The following is a 24,580-nucleotide window of genomic DNA, read 5'->3' as shown; positions in this document are numbered from 1 at the left end:
TTGCACTATGGGCCCAATTAGTGGGCTTTCTGCAAAACCGTCGCCTCTTCCATTATTGGGCTTTGAATTTCCTTAAAAATTAAAAATAAAAATAAAAAAGAGTTAAAGTGAGACTCTTAGGTCTCTAAGCTTAAATTGAGAACAAGACCACGTGAGATCCTACATCGAGTTGATTGTGAAGTCTCGCATCGGTTGGAGGAATGAACCATTCCTTATAAGGGTGCAGAAACCTCTCTTGTGAGGTTGACAGCGTAACAAGCCAATGCAGAAACCTCTCTTGTGAGGTTGACAGCGTAACAAGCCAAAACGGACAATATTTGTTAGCAGTGAGCTTCGGCAATTAAAAATGATATCAGAGCCCAACATTGGGTGGTATGCGAGCGAGGACACTAGGCTCCTAAGGGGTGGATGGTAAGAATTCACATCGACAATTAAAAATGATATCAGAGCCCAACATTGGGTGGTATGCGAGCGAGGACACTAGGCTCCCAAGGGGTGGATGGTAAGAATTCACATCAGTTGGAGAGGGAAACGGACATTTCTTATAAAGGTGTAGAAACCTCTAGAGGCTGACGGCGATATGTATCGAGCCAAAACGAACAATATTTGCTAGCATTGGGAGTTGTGGACCTAGGCTATTACACCTCACTTATGTGGAATTAGGCTATTACACTCCAATTTAAGCTATCCTAGTCTCTAGTCATTGTTCTTCCACGGTTTAAATGATAGAAGACACGGAACAGATGAATTAATCATAGTCGTTGTGGGCAACACTCCTAGTCCACATTAAGAGGACGAGCCAGCTAAAATCTCGTGATAGAGACCTCAGATAGAATGAAATTTAGAAATTTATTCGACACGATCAAACCGTACTCTTAGATTAGCAACCAACATGTGAATTTCCAATGTAATACGAGTGGTACAGTCTATTTGATATCAATCATACAAACTTTTTACAGAAGCACCATTTGTAATACCAATCACAGACTACAAACACCGCAACGTAAATGAATCTTCTGTTCAAAAGTATCATCAAAAAGACTCAAAGCTACTGTTTTACTTTACTACAATACCTAATGCACTACAAAGAAAAGTAACAGGCAAAACTCAGATCAACATCAACTGCTCAAGAAAGAACGCATCTCATTTCGACCCAAAACCGAACCAATATGATTCATAAACAAAGACCGAGATCTCTGAACTCAGCTAAAACTCAGTCAAACCAAACCGAGCCATTCTTATCTCATTTCGACCCAAAACCGAACCATTTTGCCAGGAAGTTTTTGTTCTTTCCACGAGATATGTTGGGTGTTTCTCTAGCCGGTGTTTGAATAGGTAACAAACTAGGTTTAGCTGCAAGAGAAAAATTAGACAGTTACCATGTTAATAGAATCTCTCATTAATCTAGTTTATGCTGTCACACGTACCGGATTTCGGCGATGCCCTGCAAATTTTGGCAGTTCCAAAATCATTAGGTTTCTTTTGTTGGTTAATTGTGTCATCATGGGGTGAGATGGATGTTCGATTCCTCTCCATAATACGCTCTACATGTCCCGTGCCATCGTTGCTACCTATAGAAAGGTTACGAAGTCATACAACGACACAAAAAGTTGATACAATATGTTGATGCAACTGAGAGACCATGAAAGAATAGGAAGCTGACCGTCATCAGGAGGCTTTCCATAGCTTTGTTGCAAGGCATCCAAAAATGGACGCTCCTTTTGAACTCGCATCACTAAATATGAAACAAAACCAGGGTAAAAAATGGTAGCAAGATTGATATTTCTTAACAGAGAATGGGCTGGTAAACGCATAAAGAGAGGGTAAAACTAGATCGATGAAGCGTACACTGATCATAAAGTCCGTTCCTACAATTTGGTGCCGAGCCAACCGATAGCAACTGGACAGCCTCGGCATCTCTCGTCATCGATGATTGAGCTGACCCATCAAGATTTTTTGTGTCCAACAGAATTCCTGCGAGCTGGAAGACATGAGATGCATGTCAGAGTTGCTTCAAACTGTGGACAAATAAGAACAAATGTTCTGTATAGTAAAAGTTACCAAGAGATTCTTCAACAAAGGAGTTTGAAGCAAATGATAGGCATCCTCACAATAGTTATCAGTAAGAATGGTGCACTGAGATCCAACCTAAGAGATAAACAGTAAAGAATGCACCCCGAAATATGACAACTGCGAGCGAATGGCTTCTCGAAAGATAATTTACATGTAAAATTCATTGTACACTCACCCCATCACTCATCTTAAGGACATCTTGCCCTACGATGAGGACGCTAGTTCGACCAGCCACCATCAGACTTTCTAAGTCCACCTGAACCACATAACAATAACTAAAATCAGTACTCTACTCATTGTCAAAGGTTACTGTAACAGAGCAAGCCCACTACGAAACATTCTTTACAAGGGTGTTGAAACCTCTCCCTAGCATATGCATTTTAAAAACCTTGAGGGAAAGCCCAAATAGGACAATATCTGCTAGCGGTAGCTTGGGCTGTTACAGATGGTATCAAAGCCAGACACCGAACGATGTGTGAACAAGGAGGTTGAGCCCCGAAGGGGAGTGGACAAGAGGCAGTGTGCCAACGAGGAACTTGGGCCTCGAAGGGGGTGGATTGTGAGATCCCACATCGATCGGGGAGGAGAACGAAGCATTCTTTATAAGGATGTGGGAACCTCTCCCTAGTAGACACATTTTAAAAACCTTGAGAGGAAGCCCAAAAATGACAATATCTGCTAGCGGTGAGCTTGGAGGTACATTTGTATCATATCAATCAATGTACTCTAGATTTAATAACCTTACCCTAGTACAACGAAGTCTATGCATTACCCGGTATCGATGCTACATCTTTCTTAACATGATTAACAGATACTACTTAACGCAAGAGATTCTTATAGGTCATAGTTACCATTTCATCTTATTGACAGGTCGGTTTCGAAAACAATCTATCAAGCATGGCACCAAATTACCTCATCAGTGAAAAGAATCGAGGAAGCATCAAGTCCAAGGTGATAAAAGAGCCAAGCAACCTGCCGTTGGTTCCACATATTTCCCCTCTGCATATTCATCACAGGCACCACAAGACACTCTCGGCCGCTCTCTGCATTACTCTGCCTCATTTTGTTCTCCAGTAGCCAAGCATAGCACACTGCCGCTACCATTGAACTAGTGCCTGCATTCCCAAATTGTCAATACAGAAACAAGCAAGTAACCCCATCTCTACAATTACACGCTTCAACATCATTCTATAAAATTAGGGCACAAAACACTCGCATTATCTTCATTCTCAACAAAACTACCACAAATTCTACAAAAAAAAGATGCACAAATCAACATTTTAAGACTATACTCAACTGTTTGAAGGTCCGGATAGAATGATTTTAACTTCAACATCAAGCTGCCCATCCGAGATTTGCTGAATTTTGCTACGCTGCTCTTTAAGGAACCCATTAAGGCCAAACTCCAGATCTTCAGAATCGTCCCTCGAGAACCCATTTAGATTGGATTTAGGTCTAATCGATTGAATCGAACAAGCCGGCGACGAGACCGTTCTTCTTGGCGGCGGATTCGTTAGGGTCTTGGGCGGAGAAAGAAGGACATCCGGCGGAGGAATCGGGAGGCGAGAAGGGGGAAGATCGGTATGGAACCGAGATTTGCGAGTAGTGGGAGGAGGATCGGAGATTGGGGGATTGGAGGGTTTGAGGACGTTGGATATCCATTTCTGAACGGCGGAAGAGGGATTTATCGGCTCCTCCACGGCGGCGGAGGAGACTGAGAAGGATTCTGATTTGTTGCGGCTATGGCGAACAACTTTAGAGAGGATTTCACCGCTGAAATTGTCCACAGCTCTGTGCCTGTCGTCGCCATTGACAACCGGAATCGATTCAGTTAGCGATTAAGCTTTTATACGTTTTGTCCCGACTCCCTCGGCGAATAAATTCGTAGCCAAAAATATATTTTAAAATTTTAATGAAATTATTTATTTAGGTAAATCAATAAACTATCAAAAATCATTAATTAATAAAAAATTTAAAAAATTATTATAATTGGAGGAACCAAAATTAACTTTTTCCATATATCTAAGCATAAAATATATTTATATTTAATATATACATTTTAATTTATTATAATATATATTCTCGATTTTGAGTTGGTAATTTATTTTAATATATACACTTTAATGTAACAATTTGAGAATTAAATTGGATTTTAATATAGTGGTACAAAAATAAAAATTTATTAATTTAAATGATTTTTACCGCTCATTATCTTTATTTTTATTATTTAAAAATGCAATTGTGAAATATAACTTCGAATAGTTACAAGTACTTCGATAAATTACGCTAATAAATAAAATATTACAAAATTTATTTTTTATTTAATATAAAAATAAATTTTTTTATCTAAACCCTAAACCCTAGATATGTTTTAAAAATTTATCCAATAAATTCATTGTTTGATTATTTTCAAGAAATATAATTTATCCATTTTTATATCATTAAAATCAATTTTATTATATTTAAATTAATTTTTTTTTTTAATTTATTGGAATGAAAATAATATAATTAGGTATCAATTAAGATTTTTTTTTTTTTGTCGAGAATTATATATTCAATATAAAAATAAAAATACCTCTAAATTCTATATTTTATCTTAAAAATACCCATCCATTTTACAAAATTTATTAGTATTTTTATTAAAAGTATTTTTTATTTTTCTAAAAAAAATTAATAAGTGTTTTTGTAGTTTTTAAAAACATTTTAAAATATTAATGAAATTTTAAGTTATTTTAAGTTATTTTTTAAATATTTTTTAAAAAGTTTAAAGTATTTTTAAATAGTTTTAAAAAATTAAAAAAAAAAAAATATATATATATATATTTAAAACTTTTTAAAATTTAGATGATTTTTTATACTTTAAATTCGAAACTTGAATATTTGTGAACATCTTTTTTAATTTGATTGAAATTCAAAAAATATATATATTTTTTTTATTAATTTAGCTAAAATAAAAATTAGGATTTAAAATTTTAAACGTCTCTGGTTTGGTGTGAAATACCTTCTAGCGGACCTTGAGAGTGGATCTCTCCGATCATTGATCAAAGCCGACGATCTGCCGTTGGCCGCCGCAAACCTCGGCGATCCGACGAACCGAGCCGGCGAATTAGGCCGCGAAGGAGAAGAAGCCACCAACCGGCGCGCCTCATCCAGCCACTCCTCCGTCAATAGGCTATTTCTACTTCTATTACTCCGATCAAACGATTCCTCTTCTTCTTCTTCGTCTTCATCACCGGTCAAATTATAGGCCTTCTTCTCCTTATTTACGCTTCCGAAGAACATATCGTTCATAAAATCAGTCAAATCGGGCGCCTGCTGCTGAGACTTGGGCCGAGAATTTGCGAGTCTCTTTTGCACGATTATGTGCCCTAATTTCGCCATTTCTCTGGTATTCTCTCTGCTAATTCTCGATTCCATTCCTCTGAAACCTTAATTAGTTCTAATTGGAATTTGAATTTAGGGTTTGAGCGATCGTTTTTCGTTGAGCAGATTAAATTTGTACTCGAAGAACGGATTTGTTAATTCGAACATAGGAATTATCATTTTTTGGGGATTTTTCGCGCATAGATTAGGGCCGGCGGTTTCGATCTCTGTCTTTTCTAATGAAGAAATTTGGAACTTTGTCGTAAAGATGCGAGAGCTTCGTCTTTGTTCACAGATGAGTTGTTATATTCAAGAATATTATCCATATTTTTGTTTCTATTAGTTTTTTAAACTAATAAAATTAAAATTTTAATTTTATTAAACATAAATTTTAAATAAATAATTGTTTTTTTCTTATAAACTTTAAAAAATATATATATTAAACTTGTAATTTATTTATTTATTTTTATTTATTAAGCTTGGGAGATTTTATTAAGAATAAATTATCAAATAATTATATTTACCAGCTGTATGTAGGAAAATGTTGAGTTCAAATTAATTTATTAACTTTTATATTATGATTTTTAATTATTAAATTATATTATTTAAAATAAAATTTAAGTTAAAGCGTGCTATCCGTATTTAAGTTAACAGTACTTGATACAACCATCTTCAATGCATTACGAGACAAATTCTATTTTATATATAGAAAATTTTCATCATTTAACGGTTGATTCCTGCCCAATATTTTAATAAAAAAATTGCCACGTAACATGGCTCGCTCGATTGCGGTCAAATCTTTTGTCGAGTCATTAAGATAGGTAGGTTGTCCTCTTCCTCTCGTGACACGTTGAGAGTTGCCCTTTATTAACGCGTTGAGATCGCTGTAAAATCTTTCGTCGAGTCATTAAGATAGATAGGTTGTCCTCTTCCTCTCGTGACACGTTGAGAGTTGCCCCTTATTAACGTGTTGAGAGTGCCTCTCTTTTATGCATCAAAATATAACGAAGCGTTTTTCGGTAATCTTTTAATTTTTTATTTTTAATTTTAGAAAATTAAGTTTACAAAATCTTGTCTGTATTTTTTTTTTCTACTTTTTTTTATCAATATTTTAAAATTTTGAGCTAAATGAATATAATAAAAAGACCAAATTCATATATATATATATATAGGAAACCGCAAATATAAATATAAATATAATAGAAATTAGGTGGGAAATAAATTTATAAAAAAATACACAAACTTTATTATTTATTTAAAAAAATACTTATTTTATCTTCATTTTCTTTAAATATTTCAAAATTATTTTTGAAATAGAAAATCTCTTAAATTAATAAATAAATAAAAATCAACCTGACGTCGTCGACCTAAAATGATGTGATAATACTATGATATTTGTATGAATTAAGTACGAAAGAACCATATTTAAGCACGTCGACAACACGCTAAATATTTTTTTATTTTAATAATAATTTCAAAATATTTACTAAAGGTAATTTTTTTAAAAATAATATTAATATTTTTTAAATAAATTAAAAAGACAGTTTTTTTTTAATATATAATTTAGCTAGAAATAAATCAGAACTACACGACAACCAATAAGAATTTTGCAGTCAAATTTTGTTCATGAACTTAAATCCAAAAATAAAAGTTAAAATAGTTGGAGAAAATAGAATATTATATTATTTAGTTAATTTATATTAGATAATAATTAAATAAAGTAAATTAGGTTTATTTATTTATTTTAAATTCAATGTCTGCGTGTTGGTTTTATTCCCTTAATTTTAGCTATGTAATTTAAAACATTATATTAATTTATAATAAATTATTTGCCCTTATGTATATATATATATAAAAAGACAACTATAAACTTATAAATAGTCAATGAGTTGACTTTCGATAAGGACTAATTTGTAAATATTAATATTCCTACTACAATTTCGTGTTAGATAAATGTATCTCTCCATATTATTTTACAATAAATTTATCGAAATTTATGTTTGACTTCACGTATTTTTACGTAATCATTTCGCTTTATTTTTAATTAATCATTTAAATTTTATTTAAAAAAAAAATTTTGGACGTGCCAAAATAAAATTATTAAAAAAAACACGACAAATTATAAGGACGAAATACTAATTTTTAAAATTATAAGGATTAAATTTTAATTTTCATTAAATGACTTGTATGGGTGTGAAGAGAAATGATGTGAAATTGATTGGAGCTTACTTATGCATTGACTTTGGATGAGGATTAATATAAAAATATTTATACCGCTATATATTATGCCTCGTGTCTCTATTATAAGATATATATCTCTCAGTATCCCGAGAAATTATCTACTTTACACTTATTCCACGTAATTTTACTCTTCGACTTCGGAAAAAATCGTATTTTTACTGTGATCTTATCAATTACTTTTGAATTAAATTTGATGATCTGAAAAACTCGATCCATCCAACTCAACCCGTATGATTTAGGTTGAATTGAGTCCAAATAAATAATTTTTTTTTATGGATTTATGGTTAATTTTAAAAAAAATACATTTTTGCTCGTAATTATATTTATTTGATTTGATTTCGTAATTATTTTTTTTTATTATTCTCCAACTATTTTTAAAAATAACTTTTAATTATTTGAAAATTTTACAAAATAGTCGTTTAGATTTATTAAAAACAAATTAAAACGCTGATCCAACCCAATTCACGAGCACCCATAATTATAATCTAAATATTATAAAATTATGGACTCGATAAAGATATTTGTTGATAATATATTAACGTAAAAAAGATCGTTCAAGACTTAAATACGTTTTCGTTAAAGTCTAATTACGAAATTTGATATGTCGGTATACGTATATCGACATCACCATCGGTATTTTCATCTTTATTTCAAATAACATTAAATTAATTAATTTTTAGCGATGTCATTAACATATAATTTTTAAACCATAAAATGGATTAGGAACTCCCACACGATGTGGTGGGGGAGTATGGTTGACCATACCATGAGGCAGATGAAAATTATATAATAAATGGGTGACGTTACAGAAATAGAGACCATCTTAATATCGTTGCCCTTTGCCTTTTCACAAAGCTCAACTAACTCCACCGTACCCCGAAAGAGAAACAGATCACCATCATACGAAAGTATGAATATTTTTTTTGTTCGTAAGATTTTTTTTAATATTAAAAAATTACGAAAAAATTATAAATTTAGTTCCTATAATTTTTAAAATTAGAATTTAGTTTTTATGATTTGGAGTCGAATTTGTGACGGATAGCTTAAGTGGTTTGTGACAATTATAGAGACTAGAGATGTCCGGGAGAGACAGGAAAATCTTCTCTGTCTACGTCCTTACCTCTTATTTCTTTCTCCATTTTCGTGAAGTTATTTGTCCATTTTTAAGATCGAAGTGGGATTCCTCTAAGAAATTCGCCGGTATTGAGTTCTTCGGGTAATATTTTTTCTATTATATAAAATAATAATAATAATAATTTTTATTTTTTAATATAATTTCGATTGAAAAAATGTAAAATAACCTAAAATAAACCCAATAATATTTATATAGTATAATGCACAATATAATTTTTTTTAAAAAAAATATTTATTTATTTACTAACTAAATAATGTGTATATATAAGTAGAACACCGTTAGGGACAAAATGGGGATGAGAAATGTAATTCCCGTTTTTAGTCATGTTTAGCTAACAAAAAGAAATCTGTTACTGTTCCTTCCCTCAATTTAAACGGTGAGAATGAAGACGTCAAATGCAATTCCGTTCTCGGTTAGCTAACAGAAAGAAAATCGAGATTTCCCGAGCCAAGTTCCAGGTCAGTAAAGGAATTAGGTTTTTTTTTTTTTTGGTGGTGGTGCAAATCCAAAGTCAACCCAATAAACAAAACCCTAATTCCCCTTTCAATTTCATATTTTAAGCCAAACCCTTCTCCTCTTCTGTCTCTTCATTGCACTTTAGAGCCAGAGCTCCCCTGTTTCTTAATATTCAAAGAATATTCATTCTTCCTCAAATTCTCATCCCCAACTTGGCCTCTTTTGACTTCTTCCCTCTTCATCTCTATTTAAACCAAACCAATCCCAATTTCTGCCATTAACTTCATCAAATCTGAGATTATCTCTGAAACTTGAGAGCTTAAACCGTAAATCAACAATGGCTGCTCATGGGTTTCCTCTGACTGCTCTGTTTCTGCTCTGTTTCTTGGGGTTCTCTCATGGACATATCCATCTTTCTTCTATCCCAAGAGATTTGGAGGTCACTGCTTCTCCAAAATCTGGACAAGGTAAGAACTTTCACCTCCGATAACTCAAATTTCTGATGCTTCCAACACAGATCTGAATCAAAAACTCATAGTTTTGCGGTTTTTAACATCTGGGTTTTTGTTTTTTTTTGCAGTTCTCAAAGCGGGTGTTGATAAAATCAGTGTGTCATGGGTTCTTAATGGAGCTGCAAAAGTTGGGTCGGATTTGGCTTACAAATCCGTGAAGGTGAAGCTCTGCTATGCGCCGGTGAGCCAAGTGGACCGTGCGTGGAGGAAAACAGAGGACGATCTTGCAAAGGACAAGACTTGTCAATTCCAAATCGTGGAGAAGCCATACAATCCGTCGAACAAGACGGTTCAAAAGGCTGAGTGGACGGTGGAGCGTGACACTCCGACGGCGACTTTCTTCGTGCGTGCTTACGCGTTCAATTCCGCCGGCGATGAAGTGGCGTACGGACAAACGACAGACGAAAAGAAAGGCACAAATTTGTTCCAAATCGAAGCTATCTCTGGCCGCCATGTCTCCCTCGATATTGCTTCTGGTTGTTTCAGTGCTTTCTCTGTGCTGTCTTTGACCGGATTCTTCATCGCCGGTAAGAGGCAGGCGAAGAAGGCGGCGGCGGCGGAGGGGCACTAAGTGGGAACTTTGCTCTGTTTTGAGGTTCCCTTTTAAAGCTTTGCATCAATGGCGTTCTGCTTGGTGAAGAGTAGATTTTATGAGTTCTTTTTTTTAGTCTTTTTGTGATTTGTGTTTCTCTTGTACTATAATTTTATGATATATAATATGATATTAATGTGTCTAATGTTTGATGTGAAAAATTTAAATGAAAATATTTGAAAATTTGGACTTTGGGGTTTTCATTTATTGGGTTTGATTCAAATTCATAGCTTTTTTCATAAAAAATTCCAACCATTGATTGAGATTATCTTTTTTTTCTTTGAGTCAAGCCTTGAAGGATGCTGGAAGATAAGTTAGGTGATGGTGTTAGGTTTGTTTGGGGTGTGTTTTTTATTTTTATTTTTTTTTAAAAAAAGTCAATTTAATGAGCTCGAGTCTTAGATATAATGCATCGCTCCTTATTACGAAGTCAACTCTGAAGTGCTATAATAAGAATATTCGTAATCTAGGACATGAAGTTGTAGAAGTTGAGCCCTGATAGTATCCTTCTAGAAGGGGATAAATGATTCTAATAGCCAAGGTATAGTGGGCTCTATAGCTATCATAGAAATACTCGTGATCGTAATCTAGGGCATGAGACTGTAGAAACTGAGCCCTTGTAAGTATTCATCAAGCCTACTGTACTCCAGTTTTGAGCCCTTGTAAGTATTCATCAAGCCTACTGTACTCCAGTTTGGTGCCCTTGTAAGTATTCATCAAGCCTACTGTACTCCAGTTTGGTGCCCTTGTAAGTATTCATCAAGCCTACTGTACTCCAGTTTGGTAGATTCTATTGCCAGTCTAGAGTTGATCTCTCGAATTAGACAGCAAATTTAAAAAGTTATCTAAAGACGGTTTACGCCTAATCATTATGGCCTAATAGTAAAAATTCCCATATTTATTCTCGAATAAATTGGAAGTTTCAAACCTTAAAAATGTAATATATATATTTTTTAAACTATGCATCTATTCACAAAAGGGAAATTTGCTACAATTATGAAAAAGTTCTTCATTTTCTTGTTCCACCTGATCTTTGACAGCAGGGAAAAGAATCCAACGGCTCCTCAGCCCTATCTACAAGGGAATCTATATTAAAATTTAATAGTTTTCCCTTTTGAAATCGCTACATACTAATGACCATGAAATACATACACTGTAAATGTTGTAAATGTTCTATAATGTAGAAGTTGTAATGTAGCCATTCTCACAGTCACAAGCGGAATCGAAAAGCATTTTCGAGCTACTCATCCGATCTGTAGCAGTAAGATATAGACCATCACTAAACACATCAATGTACCCGAACGCATCGGTGCCGGGGGGGCATTCGAGGGCAGCTTCAAGAACTCTATGGTGTATTCCATGGGAATCAATGGCATATCCACCCTTATGATTGTGCCCAGCTAGGCAAACTTTGACACAATTGTAGCTGTGTATCAGGTCCATTACTTCGTCGTAGTTCCATAAAAGTGCTGCAAAAGATGTCGCCCCAGGATCAAGAGGCAAATGACAGCAAACAATCACTTTTTGCTTTAAATTTGTGGCTTCCTGAAGTATACTATCTAACCATTTCAACTGTTCTTTACCAACTCCTCCATTGAACATAAGGTATCTTCTTTCTAAACCAGTCAATCCTGAGGGGCTGTTCTTGTCTGCATTTGGGTTCTTTTGGGATAGAATCTTGAGAGCTTCTACTGAATTAGGATGACCCTTAGGCCAACCGATAGCGCTTATATCGTAGCCATCGAGTACGACGAATCTGAAATCTGGAGTAGGCGAAAAGTCGTAATAAGCATGACCTCCCTCAAGTCTTGGAATCTTCAACAATGGAACCAATTCTTTACGTGGGAGATTGTAGAGGCAGTGGTTTCCAATCATATGATAAACCTGACCATTAAAGTTATCAAATTCACTAACTACTTTCTTTATAGAGTTGAGAGATTGGTCCTTGGGGCAAAATCCATCAACAATATCTCCAAAATTTAGGACGAATTTAAGCCTTTGTTGGTTGTTCCAGCTTTGAACTGCCCTTTTCAGGACGAGAATACTATGTCGATAATAACGGGGAGTACCGAGGAATGATCGACCATCGGGAATATCAGCATACTGAACGTCGGCAATAACACCAAAAGAAAATAATGGCTGCTTTCCTTGAATACGTCCTATTCCATTTGCAGAGGCCATATTGTAGTTAACATGTGAATCCTATCAGAACAACATGAATTATGATAATAAGATGCCATAGGAGAAATTTTTGAAGAACCATAGCTGGTTGTTTACTACAAGTTCAAAAAGTGGTCATCATGCAATCAAATGAATCAAATGAATAATGGGGAGAAAGTTTCCTAAGGCTATAAATACGTCTCATCAACCAATAGAACAATTAATCTATTGAAGTCTTTGTTGAGAATCGTTGGGAGGGAGTCTCACATTGGCTAATTTAGGGAATGATACGGGTTTATAAGTAAGGAATACATTTCCATTGGCATGAGACCTTTTGGGGAAGCCAAGGCAAAGCCATGAGAGCTTATGCTCAAAGTGGACAATATCATACTATTGTGGAGAGTTGTGATTCCTAACATGGTATTAGGTATTAGAGACATGTCCTTAACTTAGTCATGTAAATATAATTCTCAAATGTCGAACAAAGAAGTTGTGGGCCTCGAAGGTGTAGTCAAAAGTGACTCAAGTGTCGAACAAATGGTGTACTTTGTATGAGAACTCTAAAGGAGTCAAGCCTTTATGCTCAAGGTGGACAATATCATACCATTGTGGAGGTTCGTGATTCCTAACCAGTATTTCTTTTAACCTGATATAACAATTATCTCCATGAAAATAAATCTACCCATCAAAACTCCTACCATCAATTCACTAGATTGTTGTATATGGTTCAAAATTAAACCCAAATCATGAATCAGAGAGCACAGACATTAATAGCCAAGGCGTTCTAAAATCTTCTTCTAATAACTAAACAGAACAAGTAAACCCCAAAGCCTAAACAAACAGCAAGCAGATGTTCGAACTCGAGAAAGTTCCCAATGCAGCAACATATCGATCAACTCGAAACTCGGAAAGCATAAAAAAGCCCTTAAAGAGCAAATTGAAAGCAACTCATGAACAAAAAGATTGAATACTCAGGCATTATACTTAGAAATAACGCCAGATTAAGCCAAAAATCTCAACGAATAACGAAGAACATCAAACGCTAATCGCAAAACAAATGAAACAGATAATCGAACTCCTTCACGAATGGAAAAAACATGAACGAAATCGGAGGGAAATTCATAATTCAAATTACCTGATTCCTCCCGATTCCTGAGGGAAATGAAAAAGAAAAAAAAATGATAAGAGAATCAACAATGCGCCGTTCAGGCAAGTTCAGCGAAATAGAAGAAAACAAAAATGGAGAACCAAAGAAGGCGATTAGCCGCTGAGAGTAGTTTGTTGAAATCGAAATGACCGAAATAGCCTTAACTATATATTGTAATTATTATATTGCCCTTTGACTGACTTACCGGTATCGGGATAAGCCTTGCTACGTGGCCCAATCCAATCAATGACGTCATTTTTAAGGGTTAAATTATGATATTAAATTATAAAAATGAAATAAACACTAAATTCCAAGATTAATTTTGTAATTTCACGTTTTTTAAAAATAAAATACAGACTTGTCAACGAGTTTAATTATTTTTTATTTCTTTAAATTAATTAAGTGACTTTCACTTTTACTTATAATATTAAAATAAATTATTTATGAAATTTGATAAAAATATATATTTTTTTAATAAATCATTAACATTTTAAAATTTAGAGGTATTTTTTTAGACATTTTTAAAAATTTAAAATTATTATTAAATTTTTTAAAAATTTGACAGATGTCCTAATCTTGCTTATTTGAATCTGTTGACAAGGAGGATGTAACCGCCATGTTTGACCAAAACATGTTCTTATGGTCACATGACAGATGTCTCAGTCTTGCTTGTTCGAGTCAGTTGACAGGGGCGTCAACCAATTGAATGGGGGAGGATGTCAAGGTCATGCTTGTCCAAGGCCTGTTGCTTATGGTTGCATGCCCGTTCCAAGCCATTTTTTCATGCTTTCATCTTAAATAGGCTTTTACCATTTCATATCGGGTCAATATAGGGGTATATGATCGTTCACCAGAATCATGTCTACACCCGCTTGGACAAAAATGCCCCGAAATGTACGATAGGGAGATATGACTAGTTGTCAACTTCTCTCTACCCGATAGTTATATGTTGTAAGCCGTTGTTATTGCCTTTTTACTTGTATCACATATAACATAAATTTCAATCTTTCAAATCTTACTTTAAAAACTCTCTTTTGAAATCTCTCTACCCCGTTTTCTAAAACTTTCTTCTTGAACTGGGGCCAGAGACTCGAGCATACGTCGCTTGGCCGTAGGCAATGCTAGAACGAATTGGCTCAACTCACTTGTTGTAGGGAAGTGAGTGCCGCACAATCGTAAGTCCGCTCCCATGAAATGTGCGATTGTGAAATAATAATTATATATATTGGCACGACCCAAATTTTCGAGCTCAACTTGAGCCTAAAGTTAAAGGAATATACAATTCAAAAGTCGAATAAAACAAACTAATGGGAAAACTTGGCTCACAAGAGACAATCATCCTTGGACAACAGCAGCCGATTGACTTGCTGAAACTGTCCCCATTGATATTACCGGTTCATGATCTGATGAACAAGTTTCTCCGGCAGCTGTTTTGCAGCCTGAAGAAAGATTCAGTCAGGAAGAATCCAACACCAATTAGTATGAACAAGGAGAATACGATCCGGTTTCTTGTTTTGAGTTTCCGAATGTTTCTAGTTCACAAAACCCGAAACAAGAAACAAGAAACAAAAACGCTAGACCAGACAACTCCGAAGAGTTGCAGATTTCCAAGCTAACGTCCACGTTTCTTGTTTAGAGTTATCGAATGTTTCTAGTTCACAAAACCCGAAACAAGAAACAAAAACGTTAGACCAGACAACTCCGAAGAGTGGCAGATTTCCAAGCTAACGTCCCGGTTTCTTGTTTATAGTTATCGAATGTTTCTAGTTCACAAAACCCGAAACAAGAAACAAGAAACAAAAACACTAGACCAGACAACTCCGAAGAGTAGCAGATTTCCAAGCTAACGTCCTGGTTTCTTGTTTATAGTTATCAAATGTTTCTAGTTCATAAAACCCGAAACAAGAAACAAGAAACAAAAACGTTAGACTAGACAACTCCGAAGAGTTGCAGATTTCCAAGCTAATGTCCCGGTTTCTTGTGTATAGTTATCAAATGTTTCTAGCTCACAAAACCCGAAACAAGAAACAAGAAACAAAAACGCTAGACCAGACAACTCCGAAGAGTGGCAGATTTCCAAGCTAACGTCTCGGTTTCTTGTTTATAGTTATCAAATGTTTCTAGTTCACAAAACCCGAAACAAGAAACAAGAAACAAAAACGTTAAACCAGACAACTCCGAAGAGTAGCAGATTTCCAAGCTAACGTCCCGGTTTCTTGTTTATAGTTATCGAATGTTTCTAGTTCACAAAACCCAAAACAAGAAACAAGAACGTTAAACCAGACAACTCGAAAGAGTAGCAGATTCAAAGGAACAAACCTGGAAATCTCTCATGTGCAAAATTGGTTCGCATCCAATATCTGCAACTGATTTTCCAGTTACTGTGTGCAGTTTGAATCTCTTGGCTTCATAAGCTGAGATAGCAGTTTTGTTATGGGGTAGCTCTTGACAAACTTTCATAAGAGAGCTAAGAGAGTTCATCTGGATGATCCCAAACAAGACAGTATCAGAATTCCACACCAAGTTTCATCAGATCACATCGCATCACATCAGCACGATTATACTAATAACACTAAAAAACTATCTTTTTTTTAGGTCCCACGTGGGTTGGAAAGAGAAACGAAACATTTGTGCCAAATGTGTGGAAACCTCTCTCTAGTAGACGTGCCCCAAAAGGAAAAATCCAAAGAGGACAATATCTACTAGCGATGAGTTTGGGTGGCTACAAATGGTATCAGAGCCAGAGCAGTGTGCGAGGACGTTGGTTCCCCAACGAGGTGGATTGTGAGGTCCCACATCGGTTGGTGAGGGGAAGCATTCCTTATAAGGATGTGGAAACCTCTCCCTGGTACATGTATTTTAAAACCTTGAGGGAAGCTCAGAAGGGAAAACTCAAAGAGGACAATATATTGTCTACTTGGGCTCTTACAAATGGTACTAGAGCCAGACATTGGGCAGTGTGTCAGCGAGGACCCTGGTCCTCCAAGAGGGGTGGATTGTGAAGTCCCAAATCAGTTAGAGAGGGGAACGAAGCATTCCTAGGTGTGAAAACCTCTCCCTAGTAGACGCGTTTTAAAACCTTGAGGAAAAGTTTGGAAAGGAAAATCGAAGTGGACAATATCTGTTAGCGGTGTGCTTGGGTTGTACAGTTTTCATTGGTAGAAATAGTGTGTGTGTCAGCGAAGACCCTGGTCTTCCAAGGGGGTGGATTGTGAGATCCCAAATCGGTTAGAGAGGGGAACGAAGCATTTCTAGGTGCGAAAACCTCTCTCCCTAGTAGACACGTTTTAAAACCTTGAGGAAAAGTTCAGAAGGGAAAGCTAAAGAAGACAATATTTGCTAGCGGTGGGCTTGGGCTGTACAGTTTTCATCGATGAAAATAGTGTTTATAAGCTTAATTTTCAAAAACCAACCGATTATCGAACGGGGCGTAAATTAACTATATATATACTAACCTTCATGTATGGACAAGATGCACAGCCACCATGAATGGAACATCCCTCCCCACTCGAAACTCCAGGTACTACAGGCAAATTGATCTCACCAAGCGCAACCGATTTTCGGCCTGGGGACGAACTTGATGACGTGCTTGTCACTGAATCCGACGACACAGGAAAGACAATCTCTACATTGATCTTTGCTCCTCCAGAAGTGGTTTTTGAAGAACTTAATAAATTACGAACAGCTGCAACAATTGAAGTTATCATTCCAGATTCTGTTCCCAACACAAATTGTAGATGTTCATTAACATTTCTGTCTAAAGCTTCTTGCACCCTTTGTATTATGAAGTCTAATATGTTCTGGGTGGAACCTACAATTCCCATTCCTCTTCTTTTTGCCTCCATTGCTAAGGCAAACATTTCTCCAGGAACTTCAAAGTGAGCAGTAAGGAAGGCGTCACAGTACATTTCATTTATCTTCTCCACAACTTCGTGCCCGAAAAGATGATGAACAATGCACGTACCTTCCTGAAATTAGAAGACATCAATTATATCAAGTGATGATGATGATAATCTGTAGGTAAATAGGCTAGTGAAGGTTCTGCAATCAACACAATCTGCAAAGATATCATGATCCAAAAGGATAGTTGAGGTACAAGATTTATACGTGCATGTTCAACCAAAGCCCATGATGAAGATAAAAGGGTGAAAATGTGAGATTTCACGTTGATTGGAGAGGGGAACGAAATATTCTTTAGAAGGGTATAGAAATCTCTCCCTAGCATACGCGTTTTAAAACCTTGAAGGGAAGCTTGGAAGGGAAAGCCCAAAGAGAACAATATTTGCTAGCGGTGGGCTTGGGCTGTTACAAATGGTATCAGAGCCGACATCGGGCAGTGTGCCAGTGAGGACACTAAGTCCCGAAAGGGGTGGATTGTGAGATTCCACACCAACGAAACATTCCTTAGAAGGGTGTGAAAATCTCTCCCTAGCAACCGTGTTCTAAAATTTTGAGGTTGCCCGGGAGGGAAAACCCAAAGAGGACAATATCTGCTAGTGTTGGACTTGGGCTGTTACAAACGGTATCGGAGCCAGACATTGGGGGGTGTGCCAGCGAGGATGCTGAGTCTCGAAGGGGGTGGATTGTGAGATTCCACATTGATTGAAAAAGGGAACGAAACATTCTTTAGAAGGGTGTGGAAACCTCTTGCTAGCATACGCGTTTTAAAACCTTGAGGGGAAGCCCAGAAGGGAAAGCCTAAATAGGACAATATTTGCTAGTATGAGCTTGGACTATTACAAATGGTATCAGAGCCAAACACTGGGCGGTGTGCCAGTGAAGAAGCTGAGCCCTGAAGTAAGTGGATTGGGAGATCCCACATCGATGGGAGAGGGAAACAAAACATTCTTTGAAAAGGTGTGAAAACCTCTCCTTAGCCGTCGCGTTTTAAAACCTTGAGGGGAACCCCAAAAAAGACAATACCTACTACCGGTGGGCTTGGGCTGTTACAAAACAGAAAGCAAAAACAAGAAAAGCACGTTCGAAAAAAAACCTGATAGTAGTGCAGACGAGGGAGCAACGATCTAATTGAGTCCCTACTATGATTTGGATGAATCTTTGCAATTTCATCATCTGTCATCTTGGTCATCTGCTGCAAAAGTTCTACAATATTTGCACCCATGTAGGAATCAGGTCCATACCAAACATTTAATTCTGGTACTTGAGCAAAAGCCTGTAACAGGGTATTTCGAAGTCGATTTTACTTGCTGCTAAAAGATCGATAAGAATCAGAACAAATGCAAATGGGAGTGTTCTTTACCTGCAAAATTGTTTGCATGACATTAGAAGAAGTACACGTGATCGTAGGCACAAGCTCATGAGCATAGGCTTTAGTTTCTAATGATGTATTTATGTAGATAACATGCAGGGAGGGAGCCTCCCTTGAAGCCATTTCAAGATAGTTCATATAAGAAGGAGTAGCAGCAGCATCAGCCAAGGAGCAACTGATTTGTTCATCAGACATCCTGTACACACCTACCTGCATATATATGGAACCATTATCAATATCTTAATCGTTCCACCGCTAAATAATTGGATCAGCAGCACCTGAGCTTATCTATATTAGGTAAAGAAACGTACTGTGATGTAAAGTGAACAAGTTTTATCTATACACTCAAGAGGTTAGAAGGCAACTTCTAAGAGGCTTTAATGGATATCCGGCATGGGAAGGTTCAGATATTAGGAATAGAAAGTAAGCTTTTGAGTAAGTTACCTCGTCTGCGAGATCCCACATTGGTTGGGGAGGAGAACGAAACATTCTTTACAAGCGTGTGAAAACCTCTCCCTAACAGACGCGTTTTAAAAACCTTGAAGGAAAGCTCGAAAGAGAAAGCCCAAAGAGGATAATATCTGTTAGCAGTGGACTTGGGCTGTTACAAATGGTATCAAAGACAGACACTGGGCGATGTGCCAGCGAGGAGGTTGAGCCCCGAAGGGGAGTGAACACGAGATGGTGTGCCAGTAAAGACGTTGGACCGAAGGGGTAGATTGGGGGGTCCCATATCGATTGGAGAAGAGAACATGTGCCAGCGAGGATGTTGGGTCCCGAAGGGGATGAATTGCAATATCCCACTACGGTTGGGTAGGAGAACGAAACATTCTTTACAAGGGTGTAAAAATCTCTCTCTGACAGACGCGTTTTAAAAACATTGAGGGGAAAACCCGAAAGGGGAGGCCCAAAGAGGACAATATCTGCTAGTTGTGGGCTTGGGCTGTTACAAATGTGCTAGCGAGGAGGCTGAGCTCTGAAGGGGGTGGACACAAGACAGTGTGCCAGTAAGAACGTTGGGCCCCATAGGAGGGTGGGTTGGAGGGTCCCACATCCATTAGAGAAGAGAACGAGTGCCAGCAAGGACGTTGGGCCTCAAAGGGGGTGAATTCTGATATCCCACATCAGTTGGGGAAGAGAACGAAACATTCTTTATAAAGGTGTGGAAACCTCTCCCTAGCAGACACGTTTTAAAAACCTTGAGGGAAAGTCCGAAAGAAAAAGTCCAAAGAGGATGATATCTACTAGCGGTGGGCTTGGGCTTGGGCTGTTACCCCTCGTGACTTACTTTCACGGTCAGCTCATCTTATATATCTATTAGATAACGATAAAAAGTTAAGAAACTTGAGAGGAAGAAGATGCACCTCTCCAAAGCCAGCTTGATCAAGAATTGCACGCACATTTTCCGACATGAAGTCGACTCCAAGTACTGTTACAAATTGGCATCCATCTTTGGCCATCTTGACAGCCATATCTGCCATTACCAATGAATCAGATATATAAATGTGAGGCCATTCCTTCCGGGCAGCAGTTAAGACTCCTTGAACTTCAGGATCCATGTAAAAGTGTGCAACAACACCAATTTTCTTCTCCTTTAGAACTTTAACAAGTTCTTTCACCGTAGAATCATTTGGAAACAAATATCTTGCCTGAAGAGAAACTTTAATAAATGAACTGCTACCACAAACCAATTACAACATATAACAATGAAAAACTGATGTAGAACATCCAAATCTGCCACCCATAACATACAAAACATCAACAAATCAAACCAAATTCTAACTTTTTCCAAAAGAGATCCCACGAGAACGAAACATTTTTTATAAAGGTGTGGAAATCTCTCCCTAGGAGAAGCCTGAAAGGGAAAGTCCAAAGAACACAATATTTGCTAGCGATGAGTTAGGTATGTTACAAATGGTATCAGAGTCAAACACCAAAGGAGGTGCCAGCGAGAAAGTTGAGCCTCGAAGGGGGTGGACACGAGGTGGTGGGCCAGCAAGGACACTGGGTCCTAAATCGGAGTGGATTGGGGGGTCCCACATCAATTGGAGAAAGGGAACGAGTGCTACTCGCTGGCCCTCAAAAGGGGTGGATTGTGAGATCCCACATCGGTTGGGAGGAGAACGAAACATTGTTTAAAAGGGTGTAAAAACCTCTCGAATGTTACACATACCTACTCCACTACAGTGAAAAACATGCTCAAAGGCCATGCATGTGCTCTAGTGAGTGAAATAGAATGATATACAATATCATAATGATACCCATGCAGGGTTGTCTAATATTAACAAATAGGAACACACAGCTCTCTGTTCTTCATTTTCTACCATCACTAACCTGAGCTTCAGCATAGCTTCCTTTAGCATGAATTCCATCAGCACTCACAACCAGAGATGGAAACGCCTCAAATGGCAATTTCCCTTCAAGCTCCGCAATCAAACCCTTAGTTCTCTTTTGCATACTAATCAAAACATTATACCAAGTATTTACTCTCGATCGCTCTCGAACCGGCAACCCCACATTCAGAGCCACCAAATCCTCCGTCTTCAACCTAAGAACATCCTCTGGCAACGCACCATCAAGCACCGAAATCAAACACGAGCAAAACCCTTTAGAGATTTCCGAATCACTATCAGCAGCGAACCTCATCTTGCCCTCTTGATCAATCCTAACTTCCAACCACACCTGCGCCGTACACCCCATGACCCGATTCGAGTCATTTCTCGCACCGTAAGGAGGGAGAAGACTCGCATAACGTAGCAACCGTTTCACTCTATCGACCGGCTCGGATATTGACTCGAATTCCTCAATCAAGCGATGAAGCTTAAAGGGAACAAGCTCAGTGGTAGAAGACGGCGAAAGGGTCGCAGCAGAGCAGGCGAAACGAGAGCTGAGATTTTGGGTATTGGGTTTTAGTGATTGAATGCATTTATGGGTCTCGAAGAACGGTATGGGAGGTTTTTGAGCAAGAAATTTCACATGGGTACTCTTAGAATTTGGGTTTGAACAAAAGGAGAAAACAGAGGAAGTGGTCGCTCTACTAGCCATGATCGTAGAGGACTCCATTGCAAGAAGGGAACAAACCAAAGGGTCGCAAGGATAAAGAGGGAGGTGGGTATCTAGCAGTGGGGCTTACACGATTCGCGAGAGCAGCACAAGAAAAGTCTGACACGGAAACAGAGAGAGAGTGGCGGAGAGAGTATAGCCATTAGTGAAAATACAAGGCCCGGAATTTCTTTGGTCATTATGCTCCAAATTAAGCAGGGGAGACACGAGAGACATGAAGCAAATCATGGGAAGTGGGACAGTTCATTCGATGGGTCCAGAAAAAGAGGCTTTGATGGAAAGAAAAAGTAGCCATTGGAAATGAAGAGATGAAAGCGATGGCTGTGGAAACAAATGGTTCTCATGAATGGGATTGTGTCATGGCCCTCAGCCATCGGCATTAGACACTCAATGAGGGAGCAATGACTCAGACAAGGGTTTTGTTAGATCATCAACGAGCTACTCTTGGAAGGTACATACCTTAGCTCAATGGCTCAATCTTTAGCAATTACTTTGTTTCTGCTAGCATAGCATTCTACTATAAGGCACACACTTGATCTAGGTGGCTGACCCGTGAACGGGGAACTCGAGCGACCCAAATTCAGACCGTTCGACCCTAGTTCTGCCGATTAGACCTATGTTTGGCTTATTTTTCACAGTCTTTTTCAAATGTTTTTTTTTTCTCTTCTTAGCTAATTCGAGTGTCAGTAGGGTATACATTCAATGAGTCAATTCGAACCGGCTCAACCGGAATGATAAGAATTGGGTTAATTTTCTGAACCCGACTAGATTGACTCGGTTTGGTGGACAAAATCTCCTTAGAAAAAAAAAAAAAAGAAAAAGGAAGAAGAAAAATGACCTAGCCGTTCGTATAGTTGACTGTTTTCCACGGTCGGAGCGAAACGGTCTTCAGAGCCGTTACCCCCCGGCTTATTCGGCGCCAGCTGTCTCGGCCCCAGGGGGATCAATATATATCCCTCCCGAACTCACACTCTCTTCTTTATAACATTCTCGCACAAGAATGGGAGCGCTCCACACACTCTCTTCTTCAGAACATTCTCGCACAAGAATCGGAGCGCTCCATCAACGGTCTCTTCTCTTCTGAACGTTCGTTGCCGAAATCAAACGCTAGATAATTACCAAGCAATTGGAGGAAGAGAGAGCAGAATCGAAAGGAGTTTCTCGCCTGATCCCGGTGATGAAAAATAGAGGTAATGCAACTTCATTCCGCCTTTAGTTTTATGCGTAGTTTGGACTTGACTACTCTGTTCTTGGTTTGAAATTTTAAGGGCACAGTCGGCTATTCCGATTTAGGAGTTTATTGTGGAGAACTTCAGAGGTTAATCAAAGAATTGTTCTGTTTTGTTCTTCTTCTTCTTTCTTTGCCTGTTATCAACACCTTTTGTATTTTCCGTGGTTTCGATTACGGAGGATTAGGGCGTTTTTAGTCGATTTTGGACTCTTCGTCTCATTCCCGTCATCTTCTATCTCTTCTCTGTGTGGGGAGCCAGGTGACAGATCTGATATTCAAATTTATGTGTTGACAGATGAGAGGAGGACGCCGAACTGTTATGTAATTGCGATTGGTTCCGAGAGGGGAAGAACAAAGCAGCTGCTCTTGATGAAGTGATTGCTTGGGCAAAAGAAAAGCAGTTCGTCCTGTCGGGATTTTCGCATCTGCTAGGAATACTGGTATGATTCCAAGCCCATGGCTGTGAAGTTGAATTTAAGTTTTCGAATCTGTTGTTTATAAGTTTATTTTTAGTCTTTATTATTTGTTGGCTGTGAAGTTGTGAATTGTAGCTTTAGCTGCAGAAGTTCTGCAGGTCCCTCCCTTGCTCAATGTTATCTTCCATAAGTTCTTCACCATATTTTTCTGAGACCATAGCGTGCAGCAATTAAGAAAACTCCAAAATGTAATTATTGCTAGCTTGGTTTGCAATGAAATAAACTATATTACAAGAATCTTATCGGCACAGTTACCATCCTCTCTGTAGAGCCAGTTTAGACAATGCTTCTTATAGAACTCAGCCAGAATTGAAGGGAAAAACAGTTGGGTTGTATTGTAAAATTTAGTGTCATACACAATTGTCTGCTTATTGATCTTTAGTTAGTCGTAAGGCCCTCATAGTTGAGTTGAGTGGCAGTTTCAAAGCTAGCCAACACATTTGAGACTTGAGGCTGAAGTTATCTGGTTGTTATATGCATTTTTGCACACACCTACGTTATGGAAAAAATAGTGTTAAGATTTTCAATCTAATCATATTTCACATTCGGGTTCTGAATTTTCTCTTACGAACATTCCTCTAAGTCATGATGATGAACGATATGAGAGATATACTAGTGCCTGGATCAATTGTCACAATTTAGTGCAACTTATTTTAGTTTGAATTAGTTATAGAATATATGATATTCGTAATCTTCCCGAATATATTAGTTAGGAAATATATTTTAGATATGGTAATCAGTTGAATTTGAATAGTAGTATATTTGATTTTATTATCGGGATTTAGTTAGTTTATATTTTGTTGGTAGATATTATTTAGTATCTTGTATCCTATTTAAAGGTCGTGAATATCAATGAAGATAG

The 24,580-nt window shown here is 37.4% G+C and overlaps 4 protein-coding genes and 1 long non-coding RNA gene across 5 annotated transcripts in view; 2 read left to right on the top strand and 3 right to left on the bottom strand.

Annotated features, from left to right (window-relative positions):
- Positions 1 to 880: 880 nt before the first annotated feature.
- On the bottom strand, positions 881 to 5,700 carry LOC111802467. The gene is made up of 9 exons (XM_023686848.1): positions 5,075 to 5,700; positions 3,371 to 3,870; positions 2,986 to 3,188; positions 2,249 to 2,329; positions 2,062 to 2,148; positions 1,849 to 1,981; positions 1,664 to 1,735; positions 1,428 to 1,571; positions 881 to 1,353 (listed from the first exon to the last, which is right to left on the bottom strand). The coding sequence occupies exons 1-9, from the start codon at positions 5,488 to 5,490 to the stop codon at positions 1,244 to 1,246; spliced, it is 1,746 nt and encodes a 581-aa protein (XP_023542616.1). The 5' UTR covers positions 5,491 to 5,700; the 3' UTR covers positions 881 to 1,243.
- Positions 5,701 to 9,368: 3,668 nt separating this feature from the next.
- Positions 9,369 to 10,512, top strand: LOC111802582 (high-affinity nitrate transporter 3.1-like). Its single transcript, XM_023687006.1, has 2 exons — positions 9,369 to 9,735; positions 9,849 to 10,512. Exons 1-2 carry the CDS (start codon positions 9,606 to 9,608, stop codon positions 10,349 to 10,351), a joined length of 633 nt encoding a protein of 210 aa, XP_023542774.1. The 5' UTR covers positions 9,369 to 9,605; the 3' UTR covers positions 10,352 to 10,512.
- An 854-nt stretch (positions 10,513 to 11,366) lies between these two features.
- LOC111802590 (manganese-dependent ADP-ribose/CDP-alcohol diphosphatase-like) lies at positions 11,367 to 13,784 on the bottom strand. The gene is made up of 2 exons (XM_023687015.1): positions 13,668 to 13,784; positions 11,367 to 12,574 (listed from the first exon to the last, which is right to left on the bottom strand). The coding sequence occupies exon 2, from the start codon at positions 12,551 to 12,553 to the stop codon at positions 11,546 to 11,548; it is 1,008 nt and encodes a 335-aa protein (XP_023542783.1). The 5' UTR covers positions 12,554 to 12,574; positions 13,668 to 13,784; the 3' UTR covers positions 11,367 to 11,545.
- A 1,090-nt stretch (positions 13,785 to 14,874) lies between these two features.
- Positions 14,875 to 22,267, bottom strand: LOC111802452 (quinolinate synthase, chloroplastic-like). The gene is made up of 7 exons (XM_023686827.1): positions 21,283 to 22,267; positions 20,313 to 20,597; positions 18,940 to 19,158; positions 18,673 to 18,852; positions 17,135 to 17,647; positions 15,999 to 16,160; positions 14,875 to 15,118 (listed from the first exon to the last, which is right to left on the bottom strand). The coding sequence occupies exons 1-7, from the start codon at positions 22,009 to 22,011 to the stop codon at positions 15,068 to 15,070; spliced, it is 2,139 nt and encodes a 712-aa protein (XP_023542595.1). The 5' UTR covers positions 22,012 to 22,267; the 3' UTR covers positions 14,875 to 15,067.
- Positions 22,268 to 22,913: 646 nt separating this feature from the next.
- LOC111802611 overlaps positions 22,914 to 24,580 on the top strand; it is a 4,903-nt gene continuing 3,236 nt past the window's right edge. Inside the window, exons 1-2 of the long non-coding RNA XR_002816266.1 lie at positions 22,914 to 23,201; positions 23,538 to 23,682. This is a non-coding gene — a long non-coding RNA (uncharacterized LOC111802611). The remainder of the gene's footprint in view (positions 23,202 to 23,537; positions 23,683 to 24,580) is intronic.

This window comes from Cucurbita pepo, chromosome LG09, assembly GCF_002806865.2.
Source record: "Cucurbita pepo subsp. pepo cultivar mu-cu-16 chromosome LG09, ASM280686v2, whole genome shotgun sequence".
In the NCBI taxonomy this organism is placed as follows: domain Eukaryota; kingdom Viridiplantae; phylum Streptophyta; class Magnoliopsida; order Cucurbitales; family Cucurbitaceae; genus Cucurbita; species Cucurbita pepo.
Note: the sequence above shows the minus strand (reverse complement) of the source record. Positions and strands in the feature narration are given on the sequence as shown.